The sequence below is a fragment of the Malurus melanocephalus genome, unplaced genomic scaffold (assembly GCF_030028575.1).
Source record: "Malurus melanocephalus ecotype Western Australia unplaced genomic scaffold, MMel_1.1 scaffold_170, whole genome shotgun sequence".
Taxonomy (NCBI): domain Eukaryota; kingdom Metazoa; phylum Chordata; class Aves; order Passeriformes; family Maluridae; genus Malurus; species Malurus melanocephalus.
This window is the reverse complement of record NW_026623402.1, coordinates 1,271,242-1,286,575: the sequence shown is the minus strand read 5'-3', so window position 1 is coordinate 1,286,575 and position 15,334 is coordinate 1,271,242. Positions and strand designations below refer to the sequence as shown.

The window sequence follows — 15,334 nt, the reverse complement described above, 5'->3', positions numbered from 1 at the left end:
TGGGATGGGATGGGATGGGATGGGATGGGATGGGATGGGATGGGATGCCCCTTTCAGCAGGTCAAGGACCCACCCCACCTTGTCCCCACTCACTCGAGGCTGGCCAGGCTGCTGTTGGACTGTAGTGCTTGTGCCAGGGCTGTGGCTGCTTTGGCTTGGATGAAGTTCCACTGCAAGCTGCGAACAGGAGAACTCAGGAGGTGAAGCCCAGGGCTGTGAGTGTTCCCTGATCCATCCAGGCCCCACAGCCATCTGCACCCACCCAGGGATGTGCAGGGCCCCCTGGGTCCATCCAGGATGTCACACCACACCCCCCAAGGAGGGCGACCTGGGGGTGCCACTGTCACAGCCTGGAGGGACTGAGAGCCAGGAGCAGTGTCCCACCCRTGTCCAAAGGGCTCCAAACCCAGGCAGGCCCAGGGGGACTCACTGGAGGGACGTGAGTGCCTGGTTCTCCTCGATGGCCAAAGCGATGGCTTTGCCCCCATCGTCRCACAGCAGGTTGGCTGCCAGGCTGGAGGGACAGAGCACTCGAGTCACACATGAGAGCTCTGGGGCAGCTCCAGGGACAGCACGCAGCAGCCCTGGTGTCCGTGGCACTTACTCCAGCTTCCTGAGGGTGCTGTTGCTCCGCAGGGCACGGGCGATGGCAGGGCCCCCCTCCGTGCTGATGGAGTTCTCCCGCAGGCTGGGGAAGGACACGGGGCTGGGTTGGGAGCAGCCAGGGCAGGGCTGGATCCCCCTGCGCCCCCTTCGCCCCTTGCTCTGGGGCTGAGGCCATCGACTGGGGACAGCAGTTAGTCTGAAGCCATCCCCATCAGCTCCTGCAGCAGCATTCCCTGTGTGTCCCGTGGGCACTGGTGGCCCATCAGGGCTTTTTCCCAGCCTCCCATCCCTGCTGCCATCCTTTCATTCCAAGGCATGGCTGAATACTGTCACAAGAGGAGAAAGGTAAGGATGAAAGAAGATCCTCACAGCTGGAGGAGGGACCAAAGCTGCTCTCAGCATCTAAGAGCACTTGTGGAAACAACCACRCACAAACCAAAGCTGCTGAAAAGCYCCCAGGTCTCAGCAGCAGCAGCTTTTGGCCAGGGTGGCTGGGGACTGTCACTTACTTGAGGCTGAGGAGTCCCCTGTTGGAGCAGAGAGCCGCTGTCAGGGCTGTGACCCCCGCGCTGCTGATGGAGTTGCTCTGGAGGCTGAGACAAACGGGGAACATGTGAGGATGACTCTTGGTATCACAGGGGGCTGCGGGGTCATGTGTGGGGTGGGAAGTGCCCATTTCACTGAGAAAAGGGTGACTCCCTCTCCCCAGTGAGAGCCAAGGCAGAAGGAGCAGCCCTGGGAGCAGCCAGGGCAGGGTCAGCAATTCCCACTGAGCCTCTGGGACAGCCTTGTCCCTCCCTGGCCGTCCCCGTGACTGCTGACTCAGCTGGCACATGGTTCCTGTGGGTTTGGGGTCCTTGTCACAGGGACAGAACCAGGGCACAGCCACTYGTCACCAGGAGCCATCAGCCCTCCTCCTGAGCTGCTGTTCCCATGGGCAATGAAGGTTGTACCATCCCACCCCTGACCCTGCCAGCCCCAGCCCATTATCTCCCTCCTCAGCCAATTCCCACCACTTTTGAGAGAGAGAAGACCCAAATCTTTCATTTCCTCCAAGCCAGAACACAAAGCCACCCCTGGGTTTTAGGATCGATTCTGTCAGTGCCCCTTGGTGAGGGCAGGGCCAGCCTGGCTGCTGCTGGAGCTGCCACACAGTGTTCCAGCCTGCATGTCCAGGGGATGTGGAGTGGGAGAGACTTGGGGAAGGGCTGAGGGGACTGAGGGATGGCAGATTTTGCTGGAGGAGGAGGGTGGGCTGTGCTGGTGMGCAGGAGTCCAGGCATGGAGAGGATCTTACTCAAGGCTTTGCAGGCTGTGGTTCACCCTCAGAGCTTCGGCCAAGGCAGTGGAGCCTCCATCTCCCACCGAGTTGCCAGAGAGCCTGAGACAGAAGAGGAAGCTTGGATCTGCCAGAGAGGGATTCACCTCCCCCGGGCCCTTCCTGCACCGACCGGCCACCACCTCMTTTACCCACGTACACCTCTGCCCGCCCTGCTGGCTGGAGCTGGAGCAGCTTTGAATGTTYCCCCGGGGCCTGGAGCACTGCTGCTTCCCCCTGCCAGAGGGGAGGCTTGGCTTCTCCTTCCTTTACTCCCTGCATCCCTGGAGGAGCAGAGAGTGTCTCCCCAGGGCTGCTCCCAAGGCAGTGCTGCAATCCCTGCTCTCCCCACCCACGCCAGCCCCTTGGGCAGAGCCAGCAGTGTCCCCCTGCCTGTCACAGGGACCTGTCCCCTTCCCTCCTGCCCACAGATYCCAGGAGATGTGGCTTTGGCACTGCCACCCCTCCACCTCACRCCCTGCTTACATCAGCTCCCTCAGGCTGCAGTTCTGCTTCAGTGCCTCCGCGATTTTCCGGGCGCCCTGGGCTCCGACGGCGTTTTTCTGCAGGCTGCAAAGGAAGGCACCTGTGAGTGACAGGTTCCACATCCCCATCGCTGGCACCTCGCTCTGCTGGRTGGCTGGAGAGGGGGACAGGTCCTGCTCACTCACTGCAGGGACACCAGCCTGTGGTTGGTCAGCAGCGCCTCGGCCAGGAAGGCGGCCCCGTCCTCCTTGATGGAGTTGTGCTGGAGGCTGCGGGAGACAGGAGTGAAGCTGTGCGTGGATGCTTCCACAGCAGGGCCAGGGGCTGTGCAGGGCTGCAGGGWGTGGCCACCTGCCCTGGGGTTTGCTTGCCCTTGTCATGTCCCCAAGCAGCCCCACCCAGGGATCTCCCTCCCTCCTCTGCCATTCCTTCTCCCATGAAATAGCACCATCGGAGCTCCCATACAAGGGATGGACTCAACCTGGACCTCAACCCCAGCCGGAGCCACGAAGCCAAGAAGCAGGAGAATCCCAACTCCCAGCTATCCAGGCCAGGGCTGCCCCAGTCTCTGGATCTCTGCCAGCTGCACTCACTCGTGCTCTCTGCCCAGCACAACCCACCCAGATTATCCATAGGGTCTCCCCTCGTTCTGGCCCTTGGAGCTTGGGGGAACCTTAGTGGGACGGAAAGGGGACAGAAGGGGGCTTGCCGTGGGGTACCACAGAATTGAAACTTACTTCAGGGAGAGCAAGATTTGATTTTTCTTCAGGGCATCAGCCAGGCCTTTGGCTCCAGCAGGGCCGATGGAGTTGCTCCTCAGGCTGGAGTGGGACAGGCAGGAAAGCCAATCTCAGCAAAGCCAGAGTGGCCAGATGCCTCCACTGGCACTGCKGAGCTGGGACATCAGGCCAGCAGCTCGTGGTTGTGGCTTTAGGGGCTGGAGACCCTCCCCAGCTCGGCCAGGCTGGGTGGGATCCAGCCCCACCAGGGGGAATGTGTGCAGGACAGGAGCTGCTCAAGGGGCAACACTTACTCCAGCACCATCAGGCTCCTGTTCACCAGCAGCGACCTGGCCAGAGCTTTGGCTCCCTTGTTGCTGATCTGATTTTCTGCCAGGCTGCCCAGAAAAAGGAAACTTGGATAYTTTTCCAGAGCAGAAAGAGACTTTCACAGCCCCTGGCATGTCCCAGGATGCAGCTGGGATGGGTGAGCAGAGAAAAGCCACGGGGAGTGTTTGGTTCACAGCACAACCAAAGTGGTGGCTGCTCTGTGGATGCACTGGGGTCTGCTCTCCTGGGGTGGACACCAGGCAGGGACTGCAGGGACACCATTTCTGGGCTTTTTGTGTCACACAAAGGGAGTTCAGATCACAGGATGGGTCACCCTGCAGCCTTGAGGAAGAGGAAGGAGGTGGGGAAAGTAGGAACCCATCTGTCTGGGATGAGGCATTCCCTCAGTGGGGGTCAGGAGCCTGTCCCCTCCATGCAGAGCCTAGAGTGTCCAGAGATCTGCTGTGACCTTAGGAAGTGATTTGTTTGGGATAATCCATGGATTTACAGACAYTATTTTAGGAAAAGGCAGCAGTTCCAGGAAGCCTGGGCTGTACAGCCAGCCAAGCCACCATGGGGACAGGGGGTGAGGTGACCATGTCTGGTCAGGGGATGGTGTGGGCTGTAATCAGTAGGCTCCCCTGGGGAGCCAGAGGGAGAGACCCTCACCCTGAAGGACCCTCCTCCTGGAGGACCCTCACCCTTGGGGACCCTCCCCCTGGCTTTGAGATGCCCCCAGCCCCACACTGCCTCCCCAGGACATTCCTTGTGCCCTGGGCCAGGTCCTACCTGAGCCTCTGGATCTGGCAGTCCTTCACACTCAGCACACTGCCCAGCAGCTCCATCACATCGTCCTTAAACTGGTTATTGTCCAGCCTGCAGGAGACACAACRACAGAGCAAGAGCAAGGGTTTGGASAACAAAGCAGAGAAGGGACACCRCTCCCRTGAGCTCTGCCTGTCCCAGGTGGAGAAACTCAAGGACAGAAGCAGAGCTGACCCAGTGCCACCGCCAGGACAGCTCCCTGCAGGGGGRCAACATTTGTGGGGCCAGGTATCAATAGAGAGTCACAGGGAAGAGATTGTGGCCCTCCAGGACTTAGAGGTGCTTTTCAACAGGGAATAGGTTTAGACTAAAAGAGGAGAGATTTAGATTAGGAGGTAGCAAGGAATTGTTCCCTGKGAGGGTGGGGAGGCCCTGGCACAGGGTGCCCAGAGAAGCTGTGGCTGCCCCTGGATCCCTGGCAGGGTCCAAGGCCAGGCTGCATGGGGCTTGGAGCAGCCTGGGACAGTGGAAGATGTCCCCATGGCAGGGGTGGGATGGGATGGGCTTTAAGGTCCCTTCCAACCCAAACCAATGCCTCATTCCACCAGTCACAGCTTGGCATCTCTGCTCTCTCCTCCCAGTGCAACCCGAGCAGCCTCACCTGAGGGTGTGGCAGAAGAGGAGCTGGGGGAGCAGGCTCTTACAGACACTGTAGCTGAGGCAGTTGGAGAGGTTTGTCTCCTCCAGGCAGACATCAGACACCTGCAGCAGATAGGCCAGGGCAGAGCAGTTGCTGGGGGTGAGCATCCCGGCCAGGCTCTCGCTCCTCATGGCCTCCTCCACGGCCTCGGCGATGTCGGTGTGCCGGATCTCGCTCAGGCAGTGCATGGCGTTGACGGCGCGCGAGGACACGGTGTGCTCGGCGCTCAGGCAGCCCTGCAGGACGCTGATGGCCGGGCCCCTGAACCCGCTGGCCTCATCCTTGGCCGGCAGCCACCCCGCCAGCAGCTTGCTGACCTGCGGGGCCAGCAGCCCCGAGAGGAAGCGGATGAAGATGTCCAGGTGCCTGTCCTCGGCCTGCAGCGCCCTGTGCACGGCGCTCCTGAARTGGCTGAGGAAGCCCAGCTTGGGCCAGGACACGCCGCTCTCCGCAAAGAGGTCGAAGATGGCCCGCTTGGCCGCCGTGTAGTAAAACAGAGCTGCCAGGAACTCCTGCACGGTCAGGTGGGGGAAGTAGTAGGCTGTGGAGGTCTGCGTRTCCTCCTTGAGCAGCAGGCGGGTGGAGAGGCTGCAGTGCAGCAGGGCCAGCTCGATGCCATGAGCCTTCATGTCCTGCTCGTAGAACACGTGTCTGCGGCGCAGCAGCCCGTAGAACGCCAGCCTGCCCACGCTGCCCACCAGCTTCTTGCTGCTGTTCACAGCCTGCTCCATCCTCAGGGCTTCTCTCGGCTTCTCCAGCCAGTCGCCACTCAGAGCCATTTTGAAATAATAGGAGTAGATTTCTGACAGGGTCCTGGGGACCACGGTTGCCTCCTGGGACTGATCAGTGCTGTTTTTCAGGTAATAAGCGATTGAGGAGCCGCAAATCCGGCAAAAGCCAGGAATGGTGCACAGGATGTGCAGTGACCTGTTAGCCCTGATGTGCTGCAGGACTTGGCTGGACAGGTCCCTGYTGTCCAGGAACATCTGATCCAAGAAGTCCTTCATCTCCACAGCCCCAAACCCTCGGATTTCTGTCATTCGGTCCACGAGCCCACCGGGGATCTGCCTGGCCGCCGCTGGCCGCGATGTGACCCACACGGCGGCCTCCTGCAGCAGGTTGCCCCGGATGATGTTGGTGATCAGGCTGTCCACCTGAATCTCCYTTTTGGGGTCTGTGCAAACCACTGCATTGGAGAAATCCAAGGGGGTTTTGAACTCGTCCAGGCCGTCGAGGATGAGCAGCGTGCGGGCGGCGCCGGCCGAGATGCAGCCGGGCTCGGTGATGTGAGGGAAGGCCAAGCAGATGAGGCGCTCGGCAGAGAGCTTCTCGTGGGTGTTGAGCTCCCGGAAGGTGAGGGGCAGCACCAGTGGGATGTCCCTGCCGATCTCCCCCTTGGCCCAGGTGCGCACAAACAGCTTCACCAGAGTGCTCTTGCCGATGCCGGCCACGCCGATGGTGACCGAGACCCGAGGGGGAATGCTGACTTTGGAGAGGGGCAGGAAGAGCTTCTCCAGGGGGATGCTCCTGGATGCGTTTGGCAGGCCCTTGGTGATTTCAACCTGCAGGATGTCGTGCTCCTGCTGCTGGGTGTCGGTCAGTCCTTCCACCAGCAGCAGGTTGGTGAGGCGCTGCAGGGCTCCTGCCTCCAGGCCATTCCCACAGCAGCGCTGGAGGCTCTCCAGGTGCTTCTGCACCATGGGATCTGCACAGAGAAATGGAACAGGGTGAGGAGGAGGAGGAGGGTAACCACAAAGCAAATGAGAGGAGCTGCTTCGCTTTCCTGCTGTGTCCATACAGAGGGAAAACTCATGGAGCCCTTACATCCCACTGGGAAGGTTCATGGCCAGGCTTAGAGGGCACTAATGGGCACAAATGGCCCTGACCGGCCTCACAATCAGTCCAGGAGCCCATTTCAGCTCAGCTCTGGGCCTTCAGCCTCAGCTTAAGTTGTGTTGTGGGAGGTAGACCTTGATCTTGGACTTCATTGCTCTGCCCTTGCCTGGTGGCCACTGGACTGTCTGAACCTGGTCACCCATGCTGGACCTGGTCCTGACAGCTGGACTGACTTCCCAGCTTGACCTCAGCCCTGGATTTGTCTGATGAGTTTGGACTCTTGGCTGATCCTGGTGGCCATCTCTGGACCTGTCCTGCTCACTGGCTCAGGTGAAYGAGCAAGGGATGGTGTGAGAGATTGGGAACAGACATCAGCCAAGGCTGGAGCCTTCCAGCCAGGAGGGAAACCAGGGAAACCTCTCCCGAGGGTTGCAAGGAGAGCCTGAAGTGGGGCAGCCACCAGTGGTTGGGGTCAGGGTCATGGTCAGCCGTCCTTTTCCTGTTCCCAGCCAGTGTTGGGACAGACTGGTGTGATCTGGACACTGAGGATATTAAAGACTCCTCAGGCTGCCCAGAGGGAGGTGCTGAGGGCAGTGAGGGGCTGCAGGAAGGTTTCTCACACTTAGCAGAGAGCCCTGGTCACCATGGCTGTGTTATCCTGGCAGAGTCCCTGAGGTGGCACCGACACTTGCACAGACACTGCCACCAGAGCTGCCACCACCCCGGCTCTGTGCCCATCTCGGGACATGTGCAGCCCCGAGACTGGGCTCCTCCCATGGACAGGGATGTGCAGGTAGAGCTGCCAGTTGGAGCTCTCCATGAAGCTCTGCAGGGACTGTGAGGCGTGGATGCCCTTGCCAGCCAGGACAGCCTCCAGGGCCCTCACCTGCTCGGGCAGGGGGCTCACTGCCCGTACCTGGGCAGTCTCCTCGGCCCTCAGGAGCTCCAGCCTGCACAGGTGGGAGATGATCTCCTCCAGGAACTGCCCAGAGATGGACCTCCCCAGCCACGTGTGGTACCAGTTGATCCAGGTCCCTGTGGGACAGCAGAGCAGGACAGRTGGGTCCTGGACCAGCCCTGGGCATGTTGCTGAGGGGTGACAGGGGACAGGCAGCAGTGGAGAATTCTCTCTGGTTCTGAAGGCAGCAGGGGTGAGCTGAGCCCTCGAGAGTGCCCTTCCCACACCCTCCTTGAGGGGATGCCATCCCAAAGCCCTGGCACGCGTTTTTTTTAGGAGCTGAGAGCTGAAATTGGGGTCAAAGAGTCTGAAGAACACAGCCATGAAATGGAGTTTCCTCCTGGAATCCAGGCTCCTGCAGGGAAATCTGAGCCTTTCTTTTCAGAGAGAACTGCTCCCTCTGTGCTGGCACAGCGCTCCCTTGGCCTGGGAGCCGCTCACACCTTGAATGCCCCACCCCATCCCATTTCTGCATCCAGCGCTGCCCTGAGGTGATGGAGCTGCCCAGCCACCACTCACCTTCCATCAGAGGCCTCCCGTGGCATGGGTGGTCCCTGGGCGAGGAGCGCTGAGGTGGCAGCAGYGTCCCATGGACCAGCCCGTGTGCCCCTGGCCAGCTCACAGCGGCTGCTCAGCCCGTGTCCATGACCCTGGGGGGAGAAGAGGAGCGGCATCAGGAGCAGCGTGGGAGGGAGCCCACCCTGAGCTGCCATGGTGCTGCCTGTGGCTGAGCCAAGGGTCCTYTGGCAGTTTTTGGCTGAGACAGAGTCCCCACCATCWCMGGCCTGGCAGRGGTACCGCTGGCACCATCACCCTGCAGCAGCTTTGCCCAGACCTCAAGTGCCACAAACCTGGTGCCTTCACCACCAGCACATGTGCCAGAACCTTTCTCAGGCACGGTGATGCATTAACTGCCCTGACAGTGCCCCTGTGCCACCCGTGGGCCACCTGGGGAGCACCTGAGTGTCACCACTGTCAGCAGGGCTGGGAACTGCTTGTACTTTGCTCTCCTCTGTGCTGTGAAGGAAGCTGTGAGGCAGCAGGCAGAGCAATGAAGGGCCTGTTTTGGTTTCAAAGCCAAACCTTGCCCCCATCCAGAGCCTCTGTTGGGGCTTGCTGAGCGTGGTCAACACCACATCCTGTTGCAGAGCTCTGAAGATGTTTCACTTTCATCAGCACTGGTGAATCATCACCCAGAGAAGGAGCATCTACCTGCTCCCTCCCCCTCAGCTTCTGCCAAACTGCRCTGAGGCTTTGGGGATTGTTTTTAAGAAGCTTTTCTGCTCAGAGTCCTGCTGCTCTTCAGGCAGGGGTGGAGAGGGAAATGCCTCCATGCYTGGGAGTGCTCCCAGCTCCACCTGTGTTAGTGGGTGGCACTGAGCTCTGGCCTCTCCAGCAGCCCCAAAGCCATGTCCAGGCACTGGCAGACACCCACTGTGTCCAGCTGGGAACTTCTGACCCCATGGGGATGTCTGATCACAGCAGCAGTGCTCACACAGTGCCCRTGTCCTGGCATTGTCCCTCCCCTAAACCCAGCCTGCAGGGTGCTCTGGTTCTCTGAACACCTCTGTGCTGGTCAGAGGCTCTGCAGGAGGATCCCTGCCCACAGACAGCCTTGCTTTGGTCAAACCACCCCTGAGGGGGACACGGGCAGCATGGGGGGCTTCAATGCAGCCTCTCCAACACGTACAGGTTGACCTCTCCTTTCTTTGGTCAAACCTCTTCGACAAAGAAAGCACCAGATGAAGCTGGACCAAGAAAACTTGGTGGAGTTTCTGGTCCATGGTGCAGGTGGAGGTGCTTGGAACGCCTCCTCGTGTTGATCCTCCCCGCCAGGGATCCCTGCTGGGCTGGATTTCTCCCCCCAGAAGCACAAGGCTGTGGATRGTGGCCAGGCTGCAGGAGGGACCTGACACAGCATCCCCGGGGCTGAGTCCCTCACAGACCACTGCTGGATCTGCCATCCAGAGATGTGGCTTGYCCTACAGAGTGGGGTGACAAAGCCCCAGCCCAGCCCCCCCTGCCCAGGGGGCTCCTGATCAGCCCTCGGAGGGGTGGGAGGAGCTGTTGCAGCAGGGTCTGAGCCTGCTGCCTTTCCCTTCAGCATGAGCCCTTTTCCCTGAGCTCTTCCCTGGCTGCCCAGCTCTCACCCCTGGTCTCAGTGGTGTCAGAGGCCCAGGAGCCACTGGCAGTGATCCCACAGCAAAGCCCCTTTCCCCATATGGGAGCAGCGGCTTGTGGCAGCTCTGACCAGTGCCCGGTCAATGACAATACCATCAATTAAAGGAGTTCAGTGAGCAATTCACCGCAAAATGTTCTCCCTTTGATGTGTTCTTGTCTCTAACTGGCCCGGAAAGTTCAATTAAGCCTTTGCAATCCCCTTTGCAGTCTYTCTCTCTCTCCTCTTTGCTGTGTGAGCCAGAGCACCGCCAGAATGAAAGGGGTTTTGCTGCTGGCAGCGATGTTCCCYGCGGCTCTTTGATGGGGGAAAGCGGCTCCAACACCCGACAATGTTTGATGGCGTCCTCTGGTGCTCCTTCAAAACTCAGCAGCCGTGGGCCAGCTCGTGCAGAGGCCTCTCACCAGGAGCACAAAGCAGCACAAGGAATAATGCAGGTGCTGTGATTTTTTTTTCTGGTTCCGGCAGCAAAGTTCCAGWTGCAGCTCCAGGACTGCACGGGGCTGCTGGAGGCTCTCAGCAGAGCAGTCTGAAGGGTAGGGGCCAGCCAAAGCCGTGCTCCATAACCCCTCCAGAGATCCAGGTGTGTCCAGGATGTGACCCAGCTCATTCCAAGGCTGCTGGCTGTGAATCATCTCCTGGAAGTGCCTGAGGTGTSAATCCTGCACATCCTGGGGGTGCAGCTGTTGCCTGGCCAGCATCAAGCAGGGACAATGTCCCACCAGCAGCCAGAGGAGCAGTGATTCAGGTTTGTGGCTCCCTGCCATGCCTGTGTCCCAGGAACACCGGGATAAGAGGCTGGAGGGCGGGAGGCTGCCCAGACAAACTGATAAATAGAACCTGCAAGCCCCAAGGAGAGAAACAGGGATTTTTCTTGGCAATAATGTGGCATTAACACCTATTTTTTGGCTTACTGTAGTCCAAAAGCCCAGCCCAGGGGAAAATCCTCCCATTTAAGGATGTCTGATCAATACTGATACGTTCTTCCAGCAGCTCCAACCCCACCATCCCCACATCCCACCTGTTAGCAGTGTCCCTGCCCAAAACCCACCAGTGCCTGGGAGCTACAAGCACCGTGCTGGAAGGTCCCTGACCACGTGCACAGACATTCCTGTYCCAGACAGCCACTTGGGGGTTTCACTGTGTCCATCCTGTCCCAGGGTCCCAGCTCCCAACACCAACACCAGAGAACACGGACCTGGATGTAGCTGTCGCTGCTCACCTCTGGCTCTAATTCTGTACGTGCAATTTCACTCCTGGAACTCCACTATGACCAAAGCAGCATCCAGGGGATCTGGGATGAAGGGACAGTGCTGAGGTGGCCACAGCATGAAGCTGTGGAGAYAACAGGTATTTACTGCCTCCCAGATTGTCCTCCTGCCCCAGACAGATCCATCACCCTGAGCCTTGGGATCCTGCCAAGGCCGGGAGCTGTCCCAGCAGCACCGGGACTGCATCTTGTGACACTCAGCAGCCTGGAATCTGTGCTTGTTCCCCTGCAGGGGCTCCTGGGCAGATCGAGTGGGCTGGGTGGCACCTCGAATGGGACTTACAGGCTCACAGAGCCCCGGGGACCCGACCTGCTGTGCTGGGCTGAGCGTGGCTGAGGGTGCCAAGGTTAGACAGGCACCAAAGTGCTGGGCAAGAGCTCCTGGGTGGCTGCAGGCCAGGGAAACATCCCAAAATGGACTGATCTGCGGTATTTAGATAAAGCTAAAGTTTAGCTTTTTATATGAGCTAAAAATCACATCATTACCCAGCGCCTGCAGGAGGTTGGAGCTGCCCATTGCAGCTCAGCTCCGTGTCCCTAACACAGGAAAGCTCAGCCCACATGTCCCCACCGTGGTGTTTCTCCGTGCAGCCGGACCCTCTGCGGTTTGGGGTGAGGGAGCCCCGGCAGCTCAGCCCCGTCCGAGAGCTGCTGTCCCTGCCCCGGACACGGAGCGGACAGACCCCGGCCCCGCCACTTCCTGGCGTGCYGGGCTCCTTTCCCCGCACACCCTGGGGGTTTTAGTTATTCTCCTGCCACGTGTCCATCCTGAACTGATCCCGCCTCGGAGGTCAGGGAGCTGCATCAAAACATTTCCCAAGCCAGCACCTCCAGCTGCTCCCCCYCACCAGAGCAAATCCCAAAGCCAGGATGGAGGCTGCCACCTTTTGGCGGAATCGAAGAGCTTTCACATCATTAATTCCTGTTAATTAAACGAAGCAATATCTTCTGCATTATTACTCAGTTATGACGCTTGCAGACTGGCAAGTAACTCAATTATCTAAGTTTACATGTGACTTACATTTTTTGGTCTGGATTYAATGCCAGCTAAATTTATTACCCAATCTATTTTATGTCAAACCTAATCTCTTCCAGGTTTGGGTGTTGGTTTTTTGTTTCCTTAAACATCAACCCCAGTAATAGGGCCCAGACACAGCAGGGGTGTGACACAGGAGGCGAGGAGCCATGAAGGGCCCCTGGGCTGGATGCCAGCAGTGCCAACCCCAAATCCCACCAGAAAAAAAAAAAGAAAAAAAAAAAGAAAAAATCAATCTGTGGGTGATTCCAAGCAGCTATAAATGAAGCTAATTTTGGAGAGGAGGTCCCTCACAAGCTGCAGGATGAAGGCTGATGTATTTCCTGAGCCAGCTGTGCCTGAGGATGCTTTACCACAGATGTGCAAACAGCTGRTTGAAACGCAGATCCTCCCAGCAAACAACTTCTGCCCTTCCCACCCCTGAGATTCCTGATCTCAGGATATCAGCATGAAAATCAGCAGGAGCTGCTGCCAGCCCGTCTCTGTCACACCCGCGGCCCCGGGGCTGCAGGGATGCTGACGGGTGTGGTACCGCTCCTGCGACCTCTGGGGTTTGGTCAGAAGAGCTTTCTGGGGCTGCAGAGCACCCCACACAGCAGCAACGGGATATCCTGAGTGCAAGATGTCCAAGGACACCTGGGAGCCCCTGGATAACCCATGGGGTGGCCAAACCCTGGGTGCTGTGGCATCCCTGTGGGTGACAGCAGCCAGCCTGTGCTCCAGCAGGTCCTGTCCCCATATTTATGGGACACACAGTGCCCATCAGTGCCTAAATAACAGCAGGATTTTAAGCTGATGCCCTGAGGCAGCCCAGTGTGCCCGGGCTCCGTGCCCACCTGGGTGCAGGGCTGAGCTCCAGCACCCTGCCCTGCTCCTGTGACACCCCAGCTCCCTGCCCCACTCYTTGGAGCAGTTTTACCAGTGCCACAGGTGAGTGTGTCACTAATCTCATCCTTTTCTATTTGTTAAACTCATCTTGGAGTTTATTTTGGACGGCTTGGAAGTTAATTAGTTCTGCTAATGACATTAAGAGGGGTCACACAAGGCTTTGGGCCAGCAGGGCAACCTGGCTGTGGCTGTCTTCGTGCCCAGGCAGCTACAGGCAAGGGGACAGAATTGGTGACAAGTTCCAGGTCCCCTGTGAGGTTCCACGCTCGTCTCCATCCCTCAGGGTTCCATCCTCCCCTGCCAGCACGGTGGCCACATGTCACACTGCCACCATTTCACGTGGCTATCACAGCACGAGCTCTGCAGATCTTGTCCCCACACGGGAGAGCCGAGTGACACCTCCCTTTCTCCCCACAGCCCTCCCGAGCCCCACCAAGCCCCTACCTTGGCCTCGTTCCCCCTTGCCCGGGTCCGTGTGGGAGCAGGAGAGCGGAGAGGGCATCCTGGTGCCTCGCTCAGCTCTTTATCGCCAGGGCTTTGCTTGCTCCCGATGGATGCTCAAGTTGAAGGTAGAAGCCACCCTTCCCCTTGGTGGCCGCGGCGATGCTCGGGCAGCMCCTGGGGAGGGTGGGTCAGTGTTCCCCCGCCGCCGCCCGCCGGTCCCAGCCCGGTGCCTTTTCTCTTTTTCAGTTCGCTCCTCGCCCCTTCCTGCCCCGGGTCTCGCCGATCTTCCTTCCTGTCGGAGCRGGGCTGATCTCTATGCAAATCGAGGTGAGGGATCCGCCAAACCCCAGCAGCGTCCGACCCCCGGCAGCCACGGCCGGGGCTGCCCTCCCTGTCCTATCCTGCTGGGTGCTGATGCTTTCTCCCAAAACCCACAAAACCAGGCTCCACAGCATCCAAKCTACCRTGAATTGCCTTGAAACAAAACCACKAGTTCACCCYGGCCTGGGTTTTGCTACAGAACCCCCTCCCTGGCCAGGAACGCTGGGAATATCCCATGGAAAAGGCTGGAGTCACAGCAGCTCTGCCCTTCTCTGGGCTGAGCAAAGAAATAATTCCGTGAGTAATTTCAAGCTGTGTCTTGAAAGAGCAGAATAAAAAGGTGGGAATAGCCTCCCTTTCCTCCAAATCCTTTTCCCTGATGCTAAATGCTTCCTGGATTTATCTCCAAAGAGCTGAATCCCATCCCACCAAGGGATGGGAGCCACCAGAGCAGCAGGACTGGCAGGATCTCCCCTCCCCAGTTCTGCACAGGCAGGTGGGGTCAGACATTATTTTCCACTTTTGTTCTACAAAACCTTCAATTTGTAAATCCTATAAAAATTTCACTGGCATTTAGGGAAATGGTGGTATAAAGGAGCTCTGGTGGTGGAGAACTGGTGGGGTCAGGGTGGGCTTATGGCCACTGAACTGTGTTTGGGGAGGGGAGGTGGGGGCCAAGCAGGAATTGGGACCTCCAGCCATTAATTCGGGCTGTGTCTCCCACAGCCTCGCACTCTCCCTGCCCAGAGCTGTGCCCAGTAAGGGGTTAAAACCTTTCCTCTGGTGAGTTTTAGGTCTGTTGATAATTTCCCACTCAGGAGGGTGGTTTCAGGGGGGGCTGACACTCGGGAAATCCCAGCAGCCATCACCTTCCCGAAAATCTGTAGCTAAAATCCCTCACATCCAAAATGACTGTGCAGAAACCCCAACTGAGGCTGTACCTCCTGCTTTCACAATTAATCATTTATCTTAATTAACGCATCTGAAATATTTCTTTGCCACTATGTATGACACATCCCTCATGCATTTTCTGGGCTGTTTACGGGATTCAACCCCAAATTTAGCAATGCATTTACTAAACTAAACCTACGGAGTTCCCGGCTGGGTGGGTTTGACCGCAGCACCTCTGGAGCTCGCAAGGGAGGTGAGAAAATGCCCTGTGGTGACTCTGTTTGTTGATTCGTGCTGTTGCTTGGCAAGAGGGTGCTGGGGACAGATCTCCGGCTCAGTCCAGCACAGAGTCACCTGCCTGGGGACAAGGAACCTGGAGATAACAAACGGTCCCAGCTCCGGAAGCTGCTGGGTGCTCCTGGGGAACAGCCAGGCTTCCACACAAAGGAAACGGGGAAAGACCTACTGGAGACCCCTCCTGCTAGAGSAGTGCAGGAGTCTGTGAGGCTCGGGGGGTGCTCGGGGTGGAAGGGACACAGTCCCCAACCAACTCTCAGAGGGTGACACGCTGGCTTTCGGGTATTGAG

General features: G+C 58.5%; 1 protein-coding gene across 1 annotated transcript in view; it reads right to left on the bottom strand.

The window, feature by feature from the left end:
• NLRC3 (NLR family CARD domain containing 3) overlaps positions 1–13,794 on the bottom strand; it is a 16,478-nt gene extending 2,684 nt beyond the window's left edge. Inside the window, exons 1-14 of the mRNA XM_057372342.1 lie at positions 13,536–13,794; positions 8,238–8,368; positions 7,553–7,795; positions 4,886–6,641; positions 4,249–4,335; positions 3,444–3,527; positions 3,148–3,231; positions 2,596–2,679; positions 2,411–2,494; positions 1,904–1,987; positions 1,116–1,199; positions 605–688; positions 431–514; positions 94–177 (exon numbers count right to left, since the gene is read on the bottom strand). Coding sequence (XP_057228325.1) covers positions 94–177; positions 431–514; positions 605–688; positions 1,116–1,199; positions 1,904–1,987; positions 2,411–2,494; positions 2,596–2,679; positions 3,148–3,231; positions 3,444–3,527; positions 4,249–4,335; positions 4,886–6,641; positions 7,553–7,795; positions 8,238–8,244 — 2,849 coding nt within the window. The 5' untranslated portion in view covers positions 8,245–8,368; positions 13,536–13,794. The remainder of the gene's footprint in view (positions 1–93; positions 178–430; positions 515–604; positions 689–1,115; positions 1,200–1,903; positions 1,988–2,410; positions 2,495–2,595; positions 2,680–3,147; positions 3,232–3,443; positions 3,528–4,248; positions 4,336–4,885; positions 6,642–7,552; positions 7,796–8,237; positions 8,369–13,535) is intronic.
• Between the last annotated feature and the right edge of the window lie 1,540 nt (positions 13,795–15,334).